Source organism: Urtica dioica, chromosome 9 (assembly GCF_054948205.1).
Source record: "Urtica dioica subsp. dioica isolate 48M chromosome 9, U.dioica_male_clone48M_v1_H2, whole genome shotgun sequence".
In the NCBI taxonomy this organism is placed as follows: domain Eukaryota; kingdom Viridiplantae; phylum Streptophyta; class Magnoliopsida; order Rosales; family Urticaceae; genus Urtica; species Urtica dioica.
Genome location: NC_142764.1, coordinates 23,674,855 through 23,699,295, shown reverse-complemented (window position 1 = coordinate 23,699,295; position 24,441 = coordinate 23,674,855). Strand labels below are relative to the sequence as shown.

The following is a 24,441-nucleotide window of genomic DNA, read 5'->3' as shown; positions in this document are numbered from 1 at the left end:
CGGATATAAATCTGAATCCGAAATTTAAAGAATCGGATAACCGAATTTTGAAAAATGGATATTGGACCAGATATTGGATTTAAGAAACCGGATAACCGAATTTCGGTTTTAGACTAAACTGGACCGGATATTAGACCGAATTTTTTAAAAACCGAATATTAGGATTCGGATATAAAAAATGTAAGAAACCGAACCGAACCGATCCAGTTTCAGCCCTAACAGAACTTCCCATATTCGATGGCTCTAACCTAGACGTGTGGCTTGTGAAGGTGGAATGGTATTCTGCCTAGTACGCATTGTACGAGGAGGAAAAACTCAAACACGCGATTTTAGCTCTTGATGGTGATGCCCTCAATTGGTTCCAACATGAGGAAAAGACTCGGGTGTTTGACACGTGGGAAGCGATGAAGCTTCACCTTCTCCTCTATTTTCGGAGGGGGCAATGGGGTACATTACACGAGCAATGGAGTGCTTTAGTTCAAGAGACGATTGTGTGCAAGAGTACACTCGGAGATTCCATCTCATGGAATTGTTGGCTCCTATTCCCGACGTTTTTGTCATGGAAAGTGCGTGGATGGTCTCAAGCCCGAGATCAAGTACCACCAATCGTTCCCTTAAAAAAGGTTCTATTAGATAAATAGTCACATTTACAGTTTGACATTGCTAAATAGTCAACGTTTCATAAATCTTAAGTAAATAGTCACTTTTATATATTTACAGACCTAAATCTTAGGTAAATATCAACTTCATTTATTAGATCACATCATCTTTATAGCTATTTATTTAAGATTTACGAAACGTTGACTATATAGTAATTTTAAATGTTTTAGTCGATTATTTACCTAATTTTTTTCTAAAAAAAATAGAATCCCCAAAGTGCAAGTGTGAAATAGGTTATCATTGATGAAAAAAAAAATAATAATAATGAAAACGGTTGTCATGGGATTCATGTATACCGCATCTTGGACCATTCTTCTAGAGTCTTACTTACCCATTGATTATCTTGTTTAAATGTGTATGTGTGTGTTTGTGTATATTATATATATATATATATATATATATATATATATATATATATATATATATTATATCTACCAATTATATAGTAAATACATAAAAAAAATCTGTTATTAAAAAAAATCCGGATTCTAAGTTTGATGTTTCAACTAACTGCTTTAATTGACTAATTCTCTAATTTTTAAGTGTTTCACGTGGAGTTTGTTTGTTTTTATTTTATTTTTTTTATTTTACTTTTTTTTTGCTTTCATTAACTTGTAAAATTACCTATTTATTTACAAGATATTTGGATGTGCACTTCTCGGTGTGTATAGTAAAGTTAATAATTACAATTTTTATAAGTAAAATAAATGTTTATAATCCAGTTCTTAAAGTCTAATAAAATGTATAACTTATGATTTAGACCTCTATTTTTAATAAATTTGATATTAATAATAATTTGACGAGACCGTTATTTGTCTCTTGTAAAAACATATATATAGTATGTGATATACTTTAAATTAGCGGTTGCTTTATTTAAAAAATTCAACTACACACAAATTTTAAGCTCCTGATATTATTTATAATAAGCCTATATTTAATGGATCATATATTCTTCTTTAAAACCTTGCTATCCGCACATTCCTATAGCTGAGTTTTATCTAGAAATTCACCTACCTAGATAAAATCAACTCATTTTGGATCCTAAATCCCAACTCATTTTGGATCCTAAATCCCAACTCATTTTGGATGCAAAACAATCAAAATTTACCGCTGATAACTTTCATAATTAAATATTGAATAAACATTTAACGTCGTACTTCCTTCACCTAATCGAGAACTTGATTCAGCAGCTCTTTCCAAAAGACGTGAATGCAAATAAAAAAACATCTTCGGGGTAAGCTTCGCGATCCGGTGGTCTTCGTAATAAAAGAGACATTTGACGATAAGCATGTGCTTGTTTAGAGGGATTGTCATAAATGATTAAAATGTATTGTTGGCGGTACATAAAATATTCCGCCAAAGCAGCTCCTGTGTAAGGAGCAAGGTACTGTAATGTAGCCGGCGAATCCGCCGTTTCAGCTACCACAATAGTGTATTCCATTGCCCTCCTTTCATGTAAAGTCGTCACCACCTGAGCCACATAAGATGTTTTTTGACCAATAGCTACATAAATACATAATATATTTTGCCCTTGTTGATTACGAATCGTATCCGTAGCTACTGCTGTTTTACCTGTTTGCCTGTCCCCAATAATTAATTCTCGTTGACCACGTCATATAGGTATCATCGAATCAATAGCAATAAGTCCTGTTTGAAGCGGCTCATATACAGAATGTCTCGAAATAATACCTGGAGCAGAAGATTCAATTAAACGGGATTCAAAAGATGAAATTTCACCTCCACCATCAATAGGTTTAGCCAGGGCATTTATAACACGATCCAAAAAAGCCTCGCTTACTAGTATCTGAGCAATCTGTCTTGTTGCTTTTACAGAACTTCTCTCTTTATCATCAAACCATCACTCATTAATACAACACCAACATTATTTGATTTCAAATTGAGAGCAATTCCTACGGTACCCTCTTCAAATTCTACTAATTCACCGGCCATGACTTCATCAAGACCATAAATATGAGTAATGTCATCGCCCACTTGAAGTACAAGTACTTATTTAAAATCTTTACTTCTCTAATTTCATCGGCTCGAACGGTTACCATAAATATTTCTTAATTATTTTTTCTTATTGTTTGAATGAAAAAAATAATAATATTATTTGTAGTAGAAAGACTAACCCATTGTTTATTTTATTGTTACAAACATACTCATCTTAGTATTGATGGTGCATAAATGTAACTCGTTGTTCAAACGACTATTCAGGGTTTTTAGAGCTCCTTATAAGGTTTGTTGGAAAACTTGTTGTTAAACTTGGTTAATCGTTCTTTGTTGTTCAAAATGAATGACGTCATTCTTATAATTTTTTAATTGTTCCAAAGTTTTTGAGGTTAAATTAATCAAATTATCAAAATGAATGGCGTCATTCATATAATTTTCGCACCAATTTGTTTACTGTAAGACTGTATATACGAGTGAAACTCGCCCGGACCATTTTGAAATTACCTCTACCACATAATACCTTTATAATAAATATTCAGCCTATGACCAATTAAACCCTAATTAAGTTTAAAATCCAGAACGTGTCAAAAAAAAAAAAAAAGTTTAAAATCCAGAATATACTCACATTTATAAATTCATACATATAGACAGAAATAGAACGCGGTACCAACTCAACAAATTATAATAACAATACCGGAATGACCGGCTATTCACGGTAAACCCTGTCACGTGGATTCCCATCTTCTTTCTTCCAATTTATTATTATTCTTTTTATTATTATAACAAAAAATTAGGAACAAACATATATAAATAACGAGACGCCAGAAACCAAATGAACAAACATATATCGTAAACACCCAAAAAAAATATATATATATATCAAAACCCTCAAAGTAATTCTCTCCTCTCTCCCTCTCTCTCATCATCGAAGCTTCATCGTCGTCGTCCGATCAGTGCATGGCAGCTAATATCCTGAATCTGGACATTTCGGAGCTGTGCCTTGGAAAGCCGGCCATCAGGTGGATCTCCGCCGCGGCCACGGTCGCCGAAGCTCTCGCGGCGCTCAAGACGCTCGCCGAGACCTCTCTCAGCGTCTGGACCTGCAATTGCGCCTCCGCCGCCGGAAACTGCCGCTGCGTCGGAAAAGTCTCCGTCTCCGACGTCGTGTGTTTCCTCGCCAGGGAAGACAGCCTCAATTCCCCGGCCACCGCGCTTCAGTCTCCAATCTCCGATATCCTCCCCAAACCCTCCGGCCTCGTCTCCCATCTTGAACCTAACGCCAGGTAACCAATGATTTTGAGTTTTCTAATTTCCGCTCAGATTTTAGTCATGGATTATAACCTAATTTTCGAAGTAGCAAAATTCTCCGATTAAAATGTAATCCATTCAGGTAGAGAACTAACCTGGAATTTAATTACAGTTTTCTGGAGGCGATTGATGTGCTACTCGAAGGAGCGACGAACATAGTGATCCCAATCGGAAGCTTCTGGAAGAAGACGAAGAAGAACGGTGATCATCATCATCACCAGCACAACGGGAAAGAGTATTGCTGGATAACTCAGGAAGACATAATCCGTTACCTTTTAAACTGCATCGGACTCTTCAGCCGCTCCGCCGCCGCATCCCTCGCCTCCCTCGGCCTCGTCGACTCCGAATCCACCGTACTCCTCCACGACTCCCCCGCCACGTCAGCCCTAGGCCACGTGGCACTCCGCGCCGTGGCGGTGGTGGACGAGGAGGGCCGGCTTCTCGGGGAGATCTCTCCCGCGGCGCTGGACTCGCTCGGGGAGGAATATTCCGGCGCGGCGGCGGCGCTGGCGGTGCTGTCGGCCGGCGAGGTGATGGCGTTCGTGAGGCGCGAGGCGGCTCCGCCGGAGGATCTCGTGAGGGCGGTGAGGGAGCGGCTCGAGGAGCGGGGACACGTGGCGGCCTTGGATTGGATGGACGAGGAGGAGGAGGAGGATGAGATCGGGGGTTTGCTGTCGCTGACGTCGTCGTCTTCTTCGCTGACGTCGTCGTGCTCGTCGGAGGAGGAATTTTCCGGCGGGCGGAGGAGGAATAAGGGGAGGAGCGTGGTGAGGCAGTGCGAGGCGGTGGTGTGTCGGCCGTGGAGCTCGCTGGCGGCGGCGATGATTCAGGCGCTGGCGCACCGGTCGGGATACGTGTGGGTGGTGGAGGACGACGGGAAGTTGGCCGGAATTGTCACGTTCGCCGGGATGTTGAAAGTATTCCGGGAGCGTTTGAATTCCATGTCATAGTAATAGTTAGAAGAGAGAGCCCAAGACCAAGAGTGTGTGATTATTATGAGCGAGAGCAAAAAAATATTAAAAGTTTTTAAGTAAATAGTGTTGATGGTGGACAATGCTTTTTTTTTCTCCGGCAGTTATTGAAAAAGATACTCTACGGCTTTAATTAATTAATTATGCTCAAGTACGTACGTGTATGATTTGGTTTCATTTCAGTGCATGCAATATGAAGGTTCTTAAATTCAAGAGCAAGACCAAAAAAAGTAGGAACGAGGACTTTTAATGCGTACCACTTCAATATTATTATTTTTTTGTTATTATTTGTTTAAATTGCACCGGGTATATATGCATATGGGTAAAATGCCTACAAAATAGTATTTTGAAAATACATTTGAAAAAATAAAATATTATTAAATCTTATTACATGCAATGCAAATGCAATCTGAAGAAATCTTAAAACCGAGATGAAGACCACAAAAAATTATGAGGCTGATAGCAATGTTTCCTCATTTTTATTTTTATTTTATAGAAAAAGAGATAGCAATGTTACTTATGTAACTGAATCCGCACCACAAGAAATTAAATGGCCTGGAATATGCTTTTATCTGGAACGGAAGGGTAAGGCAAGGCTAGATATTATTATTTACAGTATCGAACCAATGTATTGATGGCACATTATTTACCAAATACTTGTTTATATTTTCTAGCTGAATAACAAACAAAAATTAACACAATTGTAAAAGGAGAAATTATATAATAAGTGAATGACTAGTATCAATTAAAATTATAGTCTAATTATTTATATATAAAGAAAATAACTCATTTCACGCATATGTCTCATATAAATATGTCGTACGCAAATTGTCTTAGTTTAGTTTAGGCTATTTTCTCAATTCTAAGATAATTAAAAATTAGAATTTTAAAGTAAGGAGTCTAAAGTGGTCATATGCCTAACTCTCTCATTGTAAGATGGTTAATATTTGTGTAAAATTAACAAAATAACTAAAGCTTATAAAATTCGCAAATATCAAGCACTGTAATAAAAAAATTTGTGTATGTATTATAATCTATACATGGGGTAAATATATTTTATACAGATTTCAATTTTTATTAACGTTGTCATTATTTTTGCAGACAATGCTAAAATTTGACTATTTTGTTAAAAGAGACCAAAATTTGTAGACAATTATTTTCTTGATGTAAGTTTTGAATCACTATTTTATATAATTCGGAAAAGTAGTCAAAATATATTAAAATTTTAAATTGGCTAATGTAACTACTGCAAATATAAAAACGAAATTATCAGGCTGAAACAACTTTTATTATATCGTGCATATAGCTTATCTATAGCATAAATCGAAAGAGTTAGGTATATAGTTAGTTTAGACCCTTATATTGACATTATACCTTAACTATCTAATAATTAAGAAGAAAGCTAAAATGAAGACAGGTATATGCCATACTACACTACGTGAGAAATATGTATGAATTGAGCTATATCTTTAACATTTACATAATTAGACTATAATTTAATTGAAGATACCCATTCCACTATTTGATAGAGTTTCTTTCATATTATAATTACAAGTGAAAAAAAATAAACTGAAACTAGAACGGAAAAGAACAATTTTTTTTTTTTTTTGGGTAAAGAAAACATTTTTTTTATTTAATATAAAAACGGTGGCAATAAAGAAAACCGGAGACAATTTCGAAGATAAATTAAGACAGGTTTGCAAATTCAAATTTGCTTGATGAGAAAACAACAGCTCAATACGTTAGAAAACTAATAAAATGGATATAATCGATAGCTCAGCAACCAAATTTCTAATGAAAAGCACTATATTGTCCAATTTTTCATTATAATTGAGTAAAGTACACCAGGAAAAGCGCACTTATTATTACTTTTCCCGGGCAATAAAGGCCTTAACCAGCCATTATTTGGTTTCTTTCTTATACATTGTTGGATAATTACACTCAAGCCTCCCTTTTCAGAGATCTCTTTGGTCCTACACTGCCTCTTACAACAATTATGACAAAGCGCACATCAGATTATAAAACTTTTTTTTTTTTTTTGGGCAATAAGAAGCCGTATATAGTCTTAGGCTTTGGCCCCAAAAGAAGAAAAATAAAAAATTACTTGCTTAAAAGACCAAAAAAAGAGTGAAGCTCTCCTATGCCATTGAAAAGAGATAAAATCTCATCAATCCCCTCTATATCTCTCTCCCTCTACTCTTAGGTCTATTGGACGTTTTTTGCCAGGGACTAAAAGCGAAGTGTTTAGTTCAGATAAACAAGTCGACAGAGCTTCTCTTACTTGGGAATTGTTGGAGTTCATATCGAGAGCGTCTTCAAATAAACTCTTAGCCTGATTCAGCAACTTCACCTTTTCTTTACTGTTGCTCGGCCTCAGCCGGGATCGTTGCTGCAATACCATTCCCCACCTAAATAAAGCTGCCAATCACACACCAAAATCGACTCAATACACGAGGCAAAATAATTAGGAAAGTTTGTTATTGATAATGAAGAAAACCCCAACTAAACATACCATCAGGTGCGTAAACTCTGCCTTTCGACATCATGGCATCGAACTTGTCAATTGCAGCAAGAAACACCTTGTCGGCATCGAAACACGCTTCCTAAGTAAAAACCAACAAAAAAATAAATATTAAATTGGCTAAATATAATTGGTTCGAACACTAACTATTATTATTATTGATGACTCGTTCTTAAATTGAGAGGATGACCAATCTCTCCAATCACACTACTGTACGACTAAAGAAACTAATACAACTAAATTAATGTGTTTTCTCAAAACCCTATATATTAGAAAGACCAAGGTGGATGAGCGAGCTTACGGGTCCGATATCGGAGATCAGTTGTGCCCGGAAAGTAAGAGCAAGACCCCAATTATACAACGCCCTTACGTCGTTCTCATCGATGGACAAAGCCAGCCTGTATTTTCTTCCGGCTTCAACAAGAAGTTCTTCGCACTCTTCGCACGCGTCGATGAGGGTTGATGCGATATCGTCTCTATCGCTGGTCTGATCACGCATTGTTCCCCATTTTCTAGCCGATGAGGCATTGCTTCTGTAAAGCAGAGTTCTTAACTCGCGGCTTACCCTAAGTTTTAGCTCTCCGTGGAGAAGATAAGTGTTTCCCAACAGACCAACAGCCAACAGATTCTCGGGTTTCATTGCCACAGCTTTCACTAGAAGTTTGGCACACCTGTATAATACTATCTCTGCGCGTTCCTTTTCATGCCCATCTCTCACAAACTCCTTAGCTTTCATGAGAAGATCGTGAGCTTCGGTGAGACACCGAGCAAACTCCGGATCATCTGAGACCGTTGACGAGGAAGAATCAGGAATCTCACCACTGACATTGATGGTTTCTTCTCCGAGAATTGATTTATTAGAACTACTAACTTCGCTCGTCTCTCTGATATGAGAAGATGACCTGTAGATTTCATCAGATTTTTCGAGCTTCTGCTCTCGAACAAATGATGCCTCCGTTTCCGTTTGTTTCATTCTGATGCTGAAATTCACAGACTCGCGAACACTATCTCGATATTTCTGGTTTTCTGTTTGAATATTATCACGGCCTGCATTCATAGAGGTCGGATAATCATTCATTCCCCGCACTCTGTTTTTCCGGTCACCATACTCTTTGCCATCATCACTAAACCTCTCACCGAAACCTCCATTTCGGACTCTTCTTTCTCCGTTGCTATCAAATGATAGCTCATCAATAGGATATTGAGAAAGAACATTATTTGCTTTTGGCCCATTGGAACGAAGCGGATTTAATCGTGGCTCTTCAACAGGTAGAATTAAATCGTCATTTCGAATTCGATTTTCTGCTGTACCTTCCACCGTTTCAACACTTTTCACTTTAACGGGTTTCGAATCAGTTACACTCTCTTTAAACAAGCCTCCAACAGACTGCAAAAAATCGAACCCAATTCCACTGCGCTCCTCTTTCTTTCTTCTATTCGACTTCTGATTCTCAGCTACAACAGTATCAGAACCACCCAGATTCTTGGAAGACACGTCAATCACATCCCTAACATTTGCGGCCGATAACCCAATAGATTCCAAGACCTTAGCACAATCTTCCAGCTCACTAACCGTAACTTCTCTAGAATCGATAGCCTTCTGTATCTTACACTTCAGATTGTTGACATTGGAATCGAAACCATCAACAATCTCCACCAAATCCCTAAATTTTTCCACGTTAACCCTGTACGGTTCCTCTTTTGACCGTTTTCTATTCCCACCGTAGTTCAGTTCGCCTATAAATCCACCGCGAAAGAGCCCAAACGAGAATCCAACAGCGAAAACTAACACGGAAGCTGGGAAAACAACAATCGACGAAACCCTGACCCTAGAAATCGCAAAAGCACACAGGACACCCAAGACGAACACGAAAACTTGCCTCTTATCGTCGATTCCGATGGAGGAGAGGAATTTACGAAAGTCCTCACCAGAACGGTCCGAGTCGAGTCCCGAATCGTCCCAGCCTCCGTAACTCGGCGACTGAGAAGCGCAATTTGCTCCGGCGATGGAGAGTCTCCCGAGTCTCGCTCCTCCGCGATAGACGCCCAATAGTTTCCGATTTTCCCGAGGAACTTTGAAGAGGACAAAAGAGGCTGGGAAATGAGATCTCTGGCTACTGATAACACATTGGGATATTAGGGTTTTCATGGAGGATTATCTGGGTTGACGATCGATCGTATTTCTCAATGGAGTTGATGAGGTCGAAAAAGAGCGAGTGATCGAAAGCATTTTCCAAAAAGGTGAGGTTGATGTACAAGGGTAATTGTGGTCATTTCCTCACATACCGAGCAAATTATTTTTTTTTCCTTTTCATCAGATTAGCAAATTAACCCAGAGAGCACTGTGATAAAATACGATGAAAGACTATATTGTAAAAAGGTAAGAGAAATTAACATATGAATGAACTGGGTCTGGAAACCATTGTACATGCATGAAGAGAAAAAAAAAAATATCTCCAATATTTTCAATTACGTCAGTGTAATAATATCGACTATCACGATCAAGATATAGAGAAATCGCTAGTTAATAAGAGAAGAAGACAAAAAAAAAAAAAAAAAAAGAGTCTATCAATCAATTAAGCCAGACCAATAGATTGTATGACCTTTCGATTAGCAAAATATTGTGTACAGTCAAAGAATCATTACACTGATTGGATTGAAACTACCAAGAACACCTCTGATACGGATATAGACAAAAAAGATATACAAGATCATTGACCAAAGTCAAACAGAAAGATAGTCTAGTACTAGTAGTATAGTAGTGGATATAGATTCGCTAACATGATTCATCATGTGCCATGGAGATCTTCAGTTTTAGCCGTTGGTTTCTCCGGCGGAACAGGAACACGATCTTGATCGTCGCCGTGATGATCCGCCGCACAAACACGCCCCCCAAACTCCGGATGACACGCGCCGCTCTGGCGAACCAAGCGAGTCTTGTCGTCTCCAACAACGGAGCGAATGTGAGGAAACGGCAAGAAGAGAGTGTGGACGACGATCTTGAAGTTCCGAATAACTTCCGGAATCCTAACCCTAACGTAGTTGATCCTCATCGGCGCGGGACTCAGGCCGCCGTACCCGGCGGCGGTGACGACGAGAGACTGTCCCTCCGAGAGCGTCGGCATTATCGTTCCGAGTGGAAGCTTCTCGAGGTCGGCCATGGTGAGGTACGCGTTCGGAACGATGTGGAAACGAACGTTGCCGACGTAGCTATGGAGGCCTGAGAAGATTGAGGCGTCGCTGATGGCGAAGATCGTCATTGTGTCTAGGGTTACGAGCTCCGGGTACTTGATCTTCATCGCCAGCGAGAGGACGCTGTAGCCGGAAGATCGGAGCCGGAGGATCGCATCCTTCAGCATCAGCCGCATGATCGCCGCCGATGCGGTGTAGCTAGGGTTCAGACCGAAGTAGAGGCTCTGCTGATTCGCCGGATCTTGATTATCGCCACGATCTTGGCTCTGGCGGTGGTCGCAGGAGAACGGCGAATGAGGACCGATCAAGCTGTCAAGGCCGTGGACGACGATAACTCCGTCGTTGAATAGATCAGGCTGCAAGATCTCCGATCCACCAACGAAGATCTTCGCCGGAGAGTTAGTCTGGTTTCCGTCAAGTAGTTTACTCGTTACGTTGACGCAGTGGCCCGGACTTAGGGTTTCGATCTTGGCGCCGGCGGGGAGGTTCCGGAGGCGGTCGGCGGTGAAGACGCCGGGGACGACGTGCTCGTGTAGGAGTTCCGAGGGAGAGCAGGAGGATGCGATCGATTTCCCGGCGCCGCCATGGCAGGTGGAGCTGAGCGAGGAATCGGAGGGAGCGAAGACTGTGGAAGGTACGGCCGGCCAGTCGGCGGGGGAAGAGGAGGAGAGAGAGGAGGCGGCGGCAGCGAGGTCGAGGAATCCGAGCTGGAAGAGAACCTGAGGAAGAAGTGCCTTCACGTTGTTTCCTGAGCGACGATGCTGGTTTTGGCGGCGGTGATTATTGTGGAGATGGTCGTGACGGTGGCGATCGTGATACTGCGGCGGGTTGTTGATGTGGTGGTGGTACTGGTAGTGGTGATGGTGGTCATGGTAGGCGATTATGGCGGTCGAATGGAAGAGAAAGATGAGAGAGAAAGCGAGAAGGAGAGGTTTCGTCGCCATGAAAGCTTTGCTTGAGCATTCCAAGAAAATGAGAAGAGAGAGTGAAGAGTTGGAGGGGTGAGTTAGTTATGGAGAGAGAATATAAGAGTTCGTTACGGGAGGTGCGTTTCACGCGGGTGTTTTAGGTGCGTGGATATCAAATGGTGTTTTGGCGGTAATGATATATGCTGTGGATATCAAATGGTGTTTTGGCGGTAATGATATATGCTTTGCATTCATCGGGGATTTATGATTTGATCGGACGGCTAAACATGCTCCGTTGCAATTGTATTGTTTTTTTTTCTGACGTGGTGTAGTTACTTGTTTCTCTATGTTATATATGATAAATTAACCTATTGTTGGACGATTCGCTGATTTTAATAGCACTATAAGTTTTCCAAAGTGTAGGAAACTATAAAAAAAATTGTCAATAAATCGGTTACTATATCTTTTAAATAATTTACTGCTGACAATATTTGAAGATACGGTCCAATTCTAATATAAAAATTATATATTTTGACTCATATAAAAAAAATTTAATACATAAAAAAAAAACTCAAAATTCATATAAGAGATTCGAGGCTTTCAGCGTAAATAAACTCGCGAATCTCATGCAATTTGTCTATGAAGTTTAATGGTCTTGAGCCAATAACGAGTTCAACGCTCTTGCACAGGTTAAGCGAGATCGGAGAGAGAAAAGTATAAAAACATTAGAGATGAGTGGTCTCTATACTATAAGAGAAAGATAGAGAGTTTATTTATATGCCTTAAGTTAATGAAAGCCATTTTAGTTGCTCATGTCTTTCTTAGTTATACTCTCGACCCCTCGACGAGCCCACAATATACACCTCACAATAGCTACAAACACTCCTAAGAACATCGAAAATAATCTCAAGTCTCCTAAACAATCATTATTGTCTTCGCCATCTTAATTATTGAACAAAACAAAACACATTCGTCTTGAACTGTAGGTTAAGTATTAGGTCGACCATTCGCCCTTAGTCTTTGAAGACTCGTCGTCTTCAACATCTACATCCAACCAATTCGAAATCGTCCTCGATACCCTCGTCTTCAACACTCGTCTACTTCATCTTCAACACTTTCTTGGTTTTGAGAAATCTGAATGTTATTTACGCTTATGAAACAAAGCCCCAAAGATAGAGGGCATATTTATGTTATTTAAAATTAAAAATATGAATAAGAAATATGAAAAAGATGAGATTTTTTTTTATCTTACATATAAGTCCTCACGTGCCACTCATGTGACGTTTCAGTTAAATACTTAATGTTAGGGACGAATTGCACCAAAAAAATAAAGGGAAAATATCAATAGTATCCTTCGTGTTTAATCGAAATGCGATATTTATCCCATTGATTTATAGAAATATCATACATATTCCTTCTGTTTAATATAAATGACATATACCTCATCTAAAAAATGTTATATTAAAAATATCACCCTTTTCGTTTATCTTTTATGAAAAAAATAATTTGAACTCTCCAAAATACCCTTTATAGAATAAATATTTATTTACTATTTTATTAAAAAAAATCAAAATCTCTCTTTGTAAAAAAATCATTAATTTTTTATAATTTTTTTTAATTATCAGACATATCCCTTAAGTTTAATATAAATAACATATACATCCTCTAAAAAAATGTTATATTACAAATATCACAATTTTTCGTTTATTTTTTTGTTTTATAAAAAAGAAAATTAAAAATTATTTCATTAAAAGTATTTTGGGGAGTTCAAATTATTTTTTTGTAAAAAATAAACGAAAATGGTGATATTTATAATATAACATTTTTTTAGGGGATGTATATGTCATTTATATTAAACTTAAGGGATATGTCTGATATTTCTAAAAATCGAAAGAATAAATCTCGCATTTCGATTAACCACGATGAATATTATTGATATTTTTCCAAAAATAAATGTTGGCGATTTAACTCTAAGAAAAGAATAAGGACTAATAACGCTTAAGCACAAAAGTTCAGGGAACAAATGAGCTAAAAATTATTTATTATATCGATGTATTGAATTAGAGGTGATCCATCATTAGTCTTTTTAACAGATACTCGATAATGTAACAATTAGAGCGCTCATTATAAAAATTGAGTTTAATCAGCTTAGATGTTCAATTCTTGTTATTATGTATCTTAAGAATTATTTTAGTTTGAAAATCCTGAAAAATATAATTAAACCCGTGTAATCAATTATTTTGGGTCAAGCGGCTAAATGGCCAAATAGAACTTAAGGATTTGCAAAATAGCCAAAGTTTATCAAGTATAAGCAAAATAGCCAAGCTGCGATTATTAATCCAGGCAGGATTAAATTTAATCCACACAAAATATCGGGATTAAATTTAATCCAGACAGGATTAATTTAGTCCAGGGATGAGAGTAATGGCTATTTTGGTTAACCTAATGAAACTATGGCTATTTTGCAAAAGCCATAGTTTGAATTGGCTAGTTCATGCCATTATCACTCACAATTGTAGTAATAATAATAAAAGTTAAAGTTTTATAAACATAAAAAAAATTTAAAACAATCAACCTTCAAATGGATATAACATTAGCATACTCATAAATCATAAATGACTCTAGAGCCACATTAGTTGTTCTACGTTGTCCTAAAAATTTACTCTACATTTCTCTTCCCTTGTTATCTTTTCCGTGGCCGGAATCGTAATATTGCGGGAAATAGGAAATCCAAGCGGCGACAGAGACAGCAAAGAAGAAGGGAATTTCAAAGTCAAAACAGGAAAGAAAGCTCGTTCCTCTGGTATCCGAGGTTAGTGAATCTCTCTTCTCTACACTCTAGATCCAATCATTTTCCATACTTTCCGATATCAAGTAGTTTCAGAGTGTGCGAAAAAAAAATAAAAATAAACGGGTTCAGGTTTTAAGAAATGCGAATTAGGATATTCAGTGACCTTGAACATGAATTCACCGCTCTAGATCTGATTATCGGTACCCGAATATTAGTATCTGAGCTAAAAAAAAGTTGAATCTCGATATCCAAATTTTTGCATCATTCAGGACTCGTACGTCATTTGACTCTAAGAACTGAATTTTTAGGATTCCTCTAGGGTTTTGGTTTGTACGCCACCAGAGATGGCTAGCGAGAACGACGAGGAAAATCCTCTGAAACAACAACAGACCGAGCCCGAAGAAACCCGGCCGAGCCTTTTCTCGGCTCTGCTCCGACACGCCTCCGTGTACGGGATCGCCGGCGGGTACTGCCTCTCGGCGTCGCTTCTCTCCATAATCAACAAATGGGCGGTCATGAAATTCCCTTACCCGGGAGCTCTCACCGCTCTGCAATACTTCACCAGCGCTCTCGGCGTCCTCATCGCCGGCCAGCTGGGACTTTGCCAACACGACCGCCTCGAGATTCTCACGATGTGGAGGTTTCTTCCGGCCGCGGCGATCTTCTATCTCTCCCTCTTCACCAACAGCGAGCTCCTTCTTCACGCCAACGTGGACACCTTCATCGTGTTCCGATCGATCGTCCCGATCTTCGTCGCGGTCGGAGAGACCCTCTTTCTGAACCAGCCTTGGCCGTCGCTGAAGACCTGGGTCTCGCTCGGGACCATCTTCGGGGGAAGCGTGGTTTACGTTCTGACGGATTACAGCTTCACTTTCATGGCGTATAGCTGGGCTTTGGCTTACTTGGTGAGCATGACAGTCGATTTCGTGTACATAAAGCACGTGGTCATGACCGTCGGTCTCAACACGTGGGGTTTGGTCCTCTACAACAACCTCGAGGCTCTCCTCTTGTTCCCGCTCGAGCTTCTGGTCATGGGCGAGCTGAAGAAGATCGAGCACGATATCTCGGAGGAGTCGGATTGGAGGTCGTTCGGGGTGGTTTTGCCGGTGGGTTTGTCTTGCCTTTTCGGGCTGTCGATATCGTTCTTCGGGTTCTCTTGCAGGAGGGCTATCTCCGCGACCGGGTTCACCGTTCTCGGGATAGTCAACAAGCTCTTGACAGTCGTGATTAATTTGATTGTCTGGGACAAGCATTCGACGGTGGTTGGGACTGTTGGGCTCTTGATTTGCATGCTCGGGGGTGTTATGTACCAGCAATCCACGAGCAACAAGCCTAAGGCTGCGCAAGAAGTGACACCACAATCGAAAGAGACCGAGGAAGAAGAAGAGAAGCTGCTCGAAATGCAAAGCAATGCGATTGAGAAACCGACCGTCGAAGCACGAGAAGGGACATGAGTGTTATTATTTCTTCCCTGTTGGCTTTCTCATTCTTTATTTAGTTATTTTCTTCCGGTTTTGAGAATCTCAGTTCATTAAAAGTCTCGGGGCTCCAATTTGCCTCTGCGATTTTGGTCACGGGGTTATTCATTTCAAACCAATGCCATACGTTTCTGATATGAGTTCATGTCGGGGCTTGGACTGGCCTTTCTTTGCTAGCGGAAACCCAAATAACTTCTCGGTCAATGAGGTTTGAGAGTCCCTATTTGTCTTGTAAAAGAAACCGGTTACTTTGTTGCATCACTTCATTGGCATTGTTTGAACATTGTTTTTGTAAACACTCTCATTGGCATTGTTTACCATATAGAAATAGAGGCAGAAGATGTAAGATTTTTTAGCTTATGTAAGCACTTTTTGTTTGTCCATGATGATTGTTCAAGCAGGAATTGAAGAAGCCGAGTCATTCAAGTATATGGTAGTTCTGAATAGATCCTCTGTAGTGTGGTCACAGGTTATCATATTCATAATCATTCAATCAAATACATGGTAAACTGTTCAGAAGGAAAATACATCCATCATTCGCATCGTGGTGAAGATCTTCATCGAAAACGATCATATTCGATAATGTGTGTTTTGAGTCTTTTGTGTATAGCTGTAACACATCTCTGAACTTGTGAATCCACGAAGCGAATACCAGATAGAGAGTGATACCTCTTTGGTTTCCTTCGCAATCGAAGCTACCGGTAAAAATGTTCCTAAAAATATACAGGTTTTGCATTTTATTTTTTATTTTTTATTTTTATGGATGCAGATATACCATCTGGATTTTTTATTTTCCTCTTTTCCCATGAATTAGGACCTTGTGACATGACTCTATTTATTATTATTATTTTTAATAAAACACGACTCTACTTTAAAAGGTAACCTGTGTGTGTGTGTGTGTTTTTTTTTTGCTGGAAAAGGTAACCTAAGTTAACCAATAATCCTGTATTCATTTATTACATTTACAACTTGCAATTGCAACTAAAGTTGCAGCAAACTTCTAATAATAATCTTTATTTTCAACTGGTTAAAATAAAGTATTAGAATTAAAAAATAATCATATATATTTTGCGAAACAACAAGGTTTAGAAAGTTAACTTAGCCGTTACACACACACACACACACATATATATATATATATATATATATATATATATATATATTCATCTATATATAACCTAAGTGAATCAGTAAACCATTATCGAGTACTGCATACTTACAAGTTACAAGTACAACTTATCTACAAGTAAAGCTGAGCCTCTAAAAAACTGAAGGTCACCTGCTTTTTTTTTTTTTTTTTTTTTTTTTTTTTTGTCGTCATTTACTTTATTGATTATTCAACCGACAGACGAAAAAGATTTCTATGCTGTCTTATTCATCAAAATCTGAAAACGACAGTGAAACATAAAAGTGACAGGGTATCAAAACGACAATATGGATTTTGAGAAGCAGATTATGAGATTTGCTCTTATTTATTTATTGATTTACTATTACTATTACCTTTTGTATATAGTTATTTTGATTCGCCGAGGTTCATTTGGCGAGATATTTTTTGTTATTAAATGGCATGTGGAACTGGGAGTGAAAAGGGTGTTTAGAGGTAAAAAAAAAGCATTATAAAAATTGAGATTGAATATGAAAATAAAATGATTAATAAGACTTTCAACACCATTGTTATATAGAACCGTCCACTATAAATGATTCTAAAAGAGAACTTGTAGTATCATATTTTTTTTTTGAAAATGAATTTAAAGAATGTAGTATGATATAGAATAGTGAGAAACCGGAAAGTTGGGACATTGCTCTTCTTTGCACATTAAGCAAAAGCATAAAAGTTGGCATTATCCTGGAAAAAGCTTAGTGTGAAACATAGGACACAATTCGGGGGATATAATAGAGCAATTTAAATTTTGTATTTCATTTAGTAGGTATGGTTCAATAATATACACGACAATAAAGATATAGGATAATATTTTGCAGCGGTTGCAATGGAAACATGTTTTGAGATCACCATATATTATCTTGATTCCCAACCACTCCAAAACTATATTATATAGTATCCAGAATATACCACTACCAAGTAGTAGTAGATACTAAACAGTTGTGCAAATTGCATTTTATTTAAAAGCAAGTGGTCTTATAACAATAACAAGGCACTAACACGAATTTGAGATATTTATGTCTGAATATAAATCTAAGACTAAATACAAAGCACATAAAAAATATTAACATATGAGTGCTTATTTGACTATTTCAAAGTACTTATATTTTTTTTATATGATCATAGACAAAATGATTTTTTAGATTGTGTACAAAAAATGTAACTTAAATACTATACTGAGATATAGCGGAAAATGTGGCTACTCCATCTCCAATATAACAACAAATATAGTGGTACAAAAATAATAAAGCTAAAAAAAATATAAATAAAATTAGATATCATCAGTGCGCCGCACTACGCCGCCACCTATACTTGTTCGAACGCTCAAAGTCTATCATACCAAGTGTTCAAAAATTAGCCTAAGATAAATAAGTGTTTTACTCTTATTTTAATTAGAATGTCCATGCAATTTTTATAAAGAGAAAAATGAAAAAAGATAGATCTTTTTTCTCAAATTTTCAAGAAAATGGTTTCAACTTGTGGATGACCAGTGAATCAGTATTTTGGGCCACTAGTGAGTGATATGAATTAATTATCTTGTAAGCAATTCAATTTGAATTTGACAACATTTTATTCTGTACACATATTATTATGTACTTTATCATTGACTTTTGTTAAATATAAATTACGACTTGAACTCTCCACCGCCTGAAACATAAATGTTAACTTTATTTTTCAAGTTTTTTGTTGTTGATAAAATTATACTCTAATTTTAGGTTTAACACGTATTTAAGATACAATTTGTCATTTTTAATGATATTTATTTTAATTTAAAAATATTATTATATATTAAATAAAACTGATCGAAAAAAACATTTTATTAAATAAATTTATTTTATAAAACAAATTGGTTGCAAGGTTAACTTCAGTTAACTGTAACTGAATTTTTAAAACTGAAGTTAATAAACTTTATAATGATATCCATCAATTAAGGTTTTTTTTTTTTTTTTTTTTTTTTTTTCTAGTAACACTTTTCAATATTCTCTTTCTTTTCCTTTTTAGTCGATGAAAATGAATGATAGCACCAATTACATTCTTTAATGACCCTGGAAAGAATATCACCGAAATGTCTTTTTCTCGTTGTTTGTTTGTCACTAAACGTCTTTCTTGATAATAAAAAAAAAATATTGTGTTTAGTTATATCAGAGGAAATAAAGTTAAAAGTAGATATTTGGTAACCACAACTCATGATGTGGTTAATTAGGTTTGAGGGAAATCGAACCATTTAACTACCATATGTGAAGCAATAAATGGAGTCACACAATCTCCGAATGAGTGCACGCATAATTTGAGCCATTTTTAACCTTTTTCACCTTTTTATATTATTATTACGTTTACATTAGATCCATCAACATGCTCATTTTGAAAAGCAGGTATCATCTTCTTATAAATTATTTTTTTATAACAATTCTTGTTCTATACTAGAGCTTACCAGCAAATCATATAAAAAAGAGAGAGGATGAGAAGTCTAGTTCAGGTTTTTTTTTTTTTTTTTTTTAATCTAAAGTCTAGTTCAAGTTAAATAGTCATCTTTAACAATTAATTTTTATTTTATGTTATAATAAATTGGTTATTTTGGTGTGTTTGATTGTACAATATATTTCATGTTAAAATTTTAAAGCTTATTATAATTTGCATTCAGATGTCTATATTGTGTTTAATTACTGCGATAGAATTAAATATTTATACAAGCAATTTTATTTATAATTTATAAATAATATGCCGATTAATTATTATTTCTTATCTAATTATTTTCGTTCTTCAAATATACTCTTTTTGTTTAAATAAAAATTATTTAAAACGGGGGTTATTTAATAAAAATGTAAGTGTATACAATTTTTTTATTTATGAAAATTTGTATAATCTTAAGCTAAAAATATATATAAAATAATAGTGAAAATATAAAGGTTCATGAGGACACATACCTTCCTAATCCTAAAGAAACTGAGTCTATTATAAAAATAATGATTAGTAAGTTAATAAACGGAAGTTTTTATACCAATCGATTTGGTTTGTATTATATATCTAAATATATTTTTTTGTATGTAAAAGATGACATAGCGTAGACAATAATAAACAAATAACACACAAAAGGATAGAGAGAATGTGCATAAAATAGATTATCTAGGCATAAGTAAAATACCTTGTAAGCTAGATTTATACAATATAAACACGCAAGTATAAGTCACAAGTCAACTAATTGAACACTAAAATAGATTTTATACATTGTAGATCAGACAAAAGTTAAAAAAAAATTCACACACTGAAAATTCAAATGATCTAAATATAACAAGATTTGCACTATATATGCTAGTATTTTTTTTTATCCGATATCAACAAAGAATTATAATTTGACTAGACACGTTTACAAAAGATGAACCAATAATAACACTGGCCGCTTATAAATCCAAAATGAATAAATATAATAATGGAGCTTACAGCTTAACAGTCCACGTGTCATGACACATTCCCGTTCTTCGCTTTCAAGAACGGCATCGAAGCAACACGAAGCGCCACTGACTGAAAGCCAAACCCCCACGCACACACACACACACACTTTCTCTTTAATCTTTTAATAAATAAAACACCTTTTTTTTTCTCTCTTTTCTTTCGCTCAGACATGCGAATTAGGGTTTTTACGAGTCTCTCATGAATTGATTTGAATTTCTCTTCTTTCAGAGTGGATTTTTTTTCTTCTTCTTTTCAATTCTGTTCTGTTTATTTAGGCGATTTATTTAGACGAAGATGTACATAGCTTCCATGCGAAAGTCGTTCAAGGATTCTCTGAAGGTTCTCGAAGCTGATATTCAACACGCTAATACTCTGTAAGTTTTTTTTTTTTTTACTGGTTTTTCTGGCTTTGATCAATCGTTTGTTTTTGTTTTTGCATCGACTCTGTTTTGTTTAATTTTAATTCTGTGGTAAAATGTCTGTGTGTGTGTATATGTATATAATAATAATAATTTATAATGATCAATGTTGATTTCACAAATAGGCACAGACCATAATTTCGTTTGTTTTCTTTAGTCTCTCTTCCCGTTCGTGTATGTTATTATTATGTTCTCGATTTTTCAATTTTCAAGATTGTTACTTTCCCCGTTTTTCAATTGGTATTTCTGTTGCTTATGCTTATGAAGAGAAGAAAAAATAAAACGAAATGGTGAGATTCGATCACCAATTTCCTTCACGCAGCTCAGTTATTTATTTATTTTTTGTCACAATTTAGAGGTTCTTTCTATTTTTGGCAAATATACAATATACTGGTTCGAGAATGTTTCCGTGTATCATTTTTTCTTTTCTTTTCAAATATACCAATCTCACAAAAAACGTCTTATGTGCTTCTAATCCATCACATCTCTCTTTCTCTCTGATTTTTTTGGGTCTCAAAGATTTTATATTCAGATGCTTATTAATTCCTAGTATCGTCTTGCAGTACGTTATTTGCATTGCTTGTTATCTTCGTTTTGGATTATCCTTATCTTGTTAAACTGACATAGCTCACGTGGCGAGGGTTCCACTTGTGTCCTTGCCTGATTACTTTATAAATACTTTTAGCTGGTTATTAACTTATTATATTGAATTGAACCCTGTCCCAGTGTTGCTCATGATTTAATCTTTTGTCACTTCAACTTTGGTTCTGTGATTAGCTCTCACAATAAACCTGACTCTTAAGCTTTTGTTTCAAACTTAAACTTGAACCTATAGCTTCAAGCTGTGGAAGAAATTACAATGTGGAGAGGTGTGAGGAATGATTTTTTTTTTCTTTTTCCCTTCGATGCATTTATATGCCAAAGTTTTGCTGATATAGGGCTTCGGATTTTCCGAGGGAATATGACGGGGCTTGTCTTCAGATGCGGATGTCGTACAGCCCGGCAGCGCACCTCTTCTTGTTTCTGGTGCAGTGGACTGACTGCCACCTCGCCGGAGCCCTCGGACTGTTGAGAATCCTCATTTACAAGGTCAAAGATTTTTTTTTTTCGAATTTCTTCAATTGAAACTTATGTTCGGTTTGGTTGAGTTGTCCATCGTGAGGTTGACGTTGTATCTCTGGGATATTCCGCATCATATAATAGGTACATGTGGACGGCACGACCACCATGACTACTCATGAAAGAAAAGCGAGTATTCGAGAGTTTTATGGTAAATTTTTTCCAATGATCGGACTCGGATGCTTATTTTGCATTAACCCAAGAAAAAAAAAGGAACAGAACAGAATTTGGCTGGCACACGGATAATATATTTGTTTGTTTCATGAAACCATTGTTGCATTCTTGGAAGTCGATAATTTGCGTGATTTAATAAGGTCTTCCATAGATGCCTGAAGATGCGTGATTTATTTATATATGTATATTGATTCTGTTGTGGACAGCGGTGATATTTCCTTCGTTGGTGCAACTTGAGAAGGGGGTGTCTGAGACAGAAGATAGGAAGCAGAAGGCGGTGTGCATGGAAAGGTACAAGAGAAAGGACGATGATGACCATTCTGACTTTGACCTCGAAAGAGACGAAGAATGTGGAATTTGCATGGAGGCCAATACTAGGATTGTGCTGCCCAACTGCAACCATGCTCTGTGCTTGAAATGCTACCGTGAATGGTATTGCCTCATCTCTCTCTCTCTCTCTCTCAGTTATTGATCTTGAGATCCATATAGATGATGACATGCTTTATGGTGGTGTATCGAGGTTTGGTTTGAAAAGTCATGTTAACTTGTTTGCGCTCTTGGTGTTTAAGAGGTTCCAATATTTTCGGTATTACTTGGCCAATCTGGAATTTTCTCTCAAAAATTTGGGTTTGAACTCCGATTTACAAATAGTACTGGTAGTATTTGGATTAACGGAAATATAAACGAAACAAGATATCAGACTTTCGAGAGGTCCCTGCTGTCCAATTCGGAATTCCTTCCTTTACAAAATACTTTCAGCTATCTTTTCCATACCATTTCTCTACTAACCATTGATATTTATAAGCTAACCAACTTCTAGATATTTTATATTAACCCCTAACTTCTGTAGTAATTATTCCAACGCCCTTAAGATCTGAGGTCCTAACACTTTTGTCTTTATCTTGAGTATCGGGGAACCATTTAATAAGCTGCAATGTCTATTAGTACTATGTCTAAGAAAGAAACTTTGTGATTTTTGATTCTTCACCTTTGTGAGAAAAGCTTTGAAACTCTGGTCATTCGATGACTCTGCGTTTTTATGCATAGTCCTATTCACTATTGTAGATAAACATATTTTTCCGGGATTTTTTTCATTTCAGGCGAACCAGATCGAAATCGTGCCCATTTTGCCGCGACAGTCTGAAAAGGGTAAACTCAGGCGATCTCTGGGTATTCACCGATAGCAGAGACATCGTTGACATGGCAACGGTGATGAGAGAGAATCTTAGGAGGCTATTCTCGTATGTAGATAAGTTGCCTGTTGTCGTACCCGATAACCTTTTCGACCATTATGATTCTCATATCAGGTAAGTTATTAATAGCTCAAACTTGTTCCTTATTCCACGAGGCCAAAGTGTGTTCGGTCCATGTTTAGATCAGTTTCTTCCCGCTTCTGATGAGAAGGAAAAACCCGGCCATAATTATTGTTGGCTTGGTGGGGTGAAGTTAAGATAGTTTATTTCTGATGGGTCTATATTTTGTATTTAAAAAAAATTAACTTTACTTTGTACATGCTTGTATAGTTCCAAAGTTTCTATATATGAAATGCTCTGCAGATTCTGTTTCTTGAAATAAACCTTCAAGGTGTTTATTTTTTCCATGGTCCACGTTGATTTTGATTGATTTGCGAAAGGTATCGGTGAGTATACGAGCGTAAGTCCATACCATATGTGGATTTAGCAAATTTTCCCTGTATTTTTTGCCCCTTTAGCATTTGTTCCGACAATAATTCAATCCATTTCATCGGTCCAAATAACAATTTTTTTTTCGTATAAGTGAACTAAACCCTTCATTATCTCCACATTCATGCTGTTTAATCATATGGAAAAAAAAAATATCAGCAGAGAGTTATGTCTACAATATTTATTTCTCAAATTTGTCCAAGAAAGAGTAAGCAGAGGGAAAAAAAATGAATAAACAGCGATTTCTAGTCTGACGTACACTTATAAGTTCTACCACGCTTTAAACGGATCTCTCTCTTTTTATAGAGAGTAAAGTCAGTGAAAAACATACCACTGACGTTGGTGGTGGTTGTTGATCCGAGCTTGGACTTTGACAACCATAGTATCATGGTGGTGCTTGTTATTTCTCTTAACTGAAATAACAAGATTTTTTTTTTTTTTTTTGTGAAATTCCCTTGGAAAAAAGAAATCCTCGTCTCTGGGATGAGAACTACAAAAAAAAAAAAAAAAAAAAAAAAAAAAAAAAAAAAAAAAAACTACCAGTTTTGATTGGGGGGGAAAAAAACACACACACACACACACTAGCTGCATATTTAGAACATATAACTACCATTTTAATCCGGATTTTAGCCACTTCATAATTATTTGATTAA

General features: G+C 36.7%; 5 protein-coding genes across 6 annotated transcripts; 3 read left to right on the top strand and 2 right to left on the bottom strand.

Moving 5' to 3' along the window:
• Positions 1-3,570: 3,570 nt before the first annotated feature.
• On the top strand, positions 3,571-5,124 carry LOC149385980 (CBS domain-containing protein CBSX5-like). Its single transcript, XM_089626605.1, has 2 exons — positions 3,571-3,896; positions 4,034-5,124. Exons 1-2 carry the CDS (start codon positions 3,571-3,573, stop codon positions 4,869-4,871), a joined length of 1,164 nt encoding a protein of 387 aa, XP_089482731.1. The 3' UTR covers positions 4,872-5,124.
• A 1,784-nt stretch (positions 5,125-6,908) lies between these two features.
• Positions 6,909-9,725, bottom strand: LOC149385979 (uncharacterized). Its single transcript, XM_089626603.1, has 3 exons — positions 7,715-9,725; positions 7,405-7,495; positions 6,909-7,310 (listed from the first exon to the last, which is right to left on the bottom strand). The coding sequence occupies exons 1-3, from the start codon at positions 9,560-9,562 to the stop codon at positions 7,060-7,062; spliced, it is 2,190 nt and encodes a 729-aa protein (XP_089482729.1). The 5' UTR covers positions 9,563-9,725; the 3' UTR covers positions 6,909-7,059.
• Positions 9,726-10,050: 325 nt separating this feature from the next.
• LOC149385978 (uncharacterized) lies at positions 10,051-11,549 on the bottom strand. The gene has a single exon (XM_089626447.1). The coding sequence runs from the start codon at positions 11,547-11,549 to the stop codon at positions 10,203-10,205; it is 1,347 nt and encodes a 448-aa protein (XP_089482573.1). The 3' UTR covers positions 10,051-10,202.
• Positions 11,550-14,105: 2,556 nt separating this feature from the next.
• On the top strand, positions 14,106-16,142 carry GONST3 (golgi nucleotide sugar transporter 3). 2 transcript variants are annotated; one of them, XM_089627517.1, is made up of 2 exons: positions 14,106-14,325; positions 14,613-16,142. In XM_089627517.1, exon 2 carries the CDS (start codon positions 14,649-14,651, stop codon positions 15,756-15,758), a length of 1,110 nt encoding a protein of 369 aa, XP_089483643.1. In that variant the 5' UTR covers positions 14,106-14,325; positions 14,613-14,648; the 3' UTR covers positions 15,759-16,142. The 2 variants fall into 2 exon arrangements, with proteins under 2 accessions (XP_089483643.1, XP_089483644.1); XM_089627518.1 differs by having other exon boundaries at positions 14,113-14,325; positions 14,624-16,142.
• A 4,227-nt stretch (positions 16,143-20,369) lies between these two features.
• On the top strand, positions 20,370-23,711 carry LOC149385976 (E3 ubiquitin-protein ligase AIRP2-like). Its single transcript, XM_089627519.1, has 5 exons — positions 20,370-20,768; positions 21,752-21,902; positions 22,017-22,083; positions 22,313-22,538; positions 23,207-23,711. The coding sequence occupies exons 1-5, from the start codon at positions 20,689-20,691 to the stop codon at positions 23,415-23,417; spliced, it is 735 nt and encodes a 244-aa protein (XP_089483645.1). The 5' UTR covers positions 20,370-20,688; the 3' UTR covers positions 23,418-23,711.
• Positions 23,712-24,441: the final 730 nt, after the last annotated feature.

Coding starts and splice junctions, on each gene's coding strand:
- GONST3 (XM_089627517.1), top strand. CDS start 14,649: ATGGCTAGCGAGAACGACGAGGAAAATCCTCTGAAACAACAACAGACC.
- LOC149385980 (XM_089626605.1), top strand. CDS start 3,571: ATGGCAGCTAATATCCTGAATCTGGACATTTCGGAGCTGTGCCTTGGA. Junction 3,897..4,033: donor CATCTTGAACCTAACGCCAG/GTAACCAATGAT, acceptor ATTTAATTACAG/TTTTCTGGAGGCGATTGATG.
- LOC149385978 (XM_089626447.1), bottom strand. CDS start 11,549: ATGGCGACGAAACCTCTCCTTCTCGCTTTCTCTCTCATCTTTCTCTTC.
- LOC149385976 (XM_089627519.1), top strand. CDS start 20,689: ATGTACATAGCTTCCATGCGAAAGTCGTTCAAGGATTCTCTGAAGGTT. Junction 20,769..21,751: donor ATTCAACACGCTAATACTCT/GTAAGTTTTTTT, acceptor TTGCTGATATAG/GGCTTCGGATTTTCCGAGGG. Junction 22,084..22,312: donor GAGTATTCGAGAGTTTTATG/GTAAATTTTTTC, acceptor TGTTGTGGACAG/CGGTGATATTTCCTTCGTTG.
- LOC149385979 (XM_089626603.1), bottom strand. CDS start 9,562: ATGAAAACCCTAATATCCCAATGTGTTATCAGTAGCCAGAGATCTCAT. Junction 7,496..7,714: donor TGATCTCCGATATCGGACCC/GTAAGCTCGCTC, acceptor GTTTTTACTTAG/GAAGCGTGTTTCGATGCCGA. Junction 7,311..7,404: donor CAGAGTTTACGCACCTGATG/GTATGTTTAGTT, acceptor TGTGATTGGCAG/CTTTATTTAGGTGGGGAATG.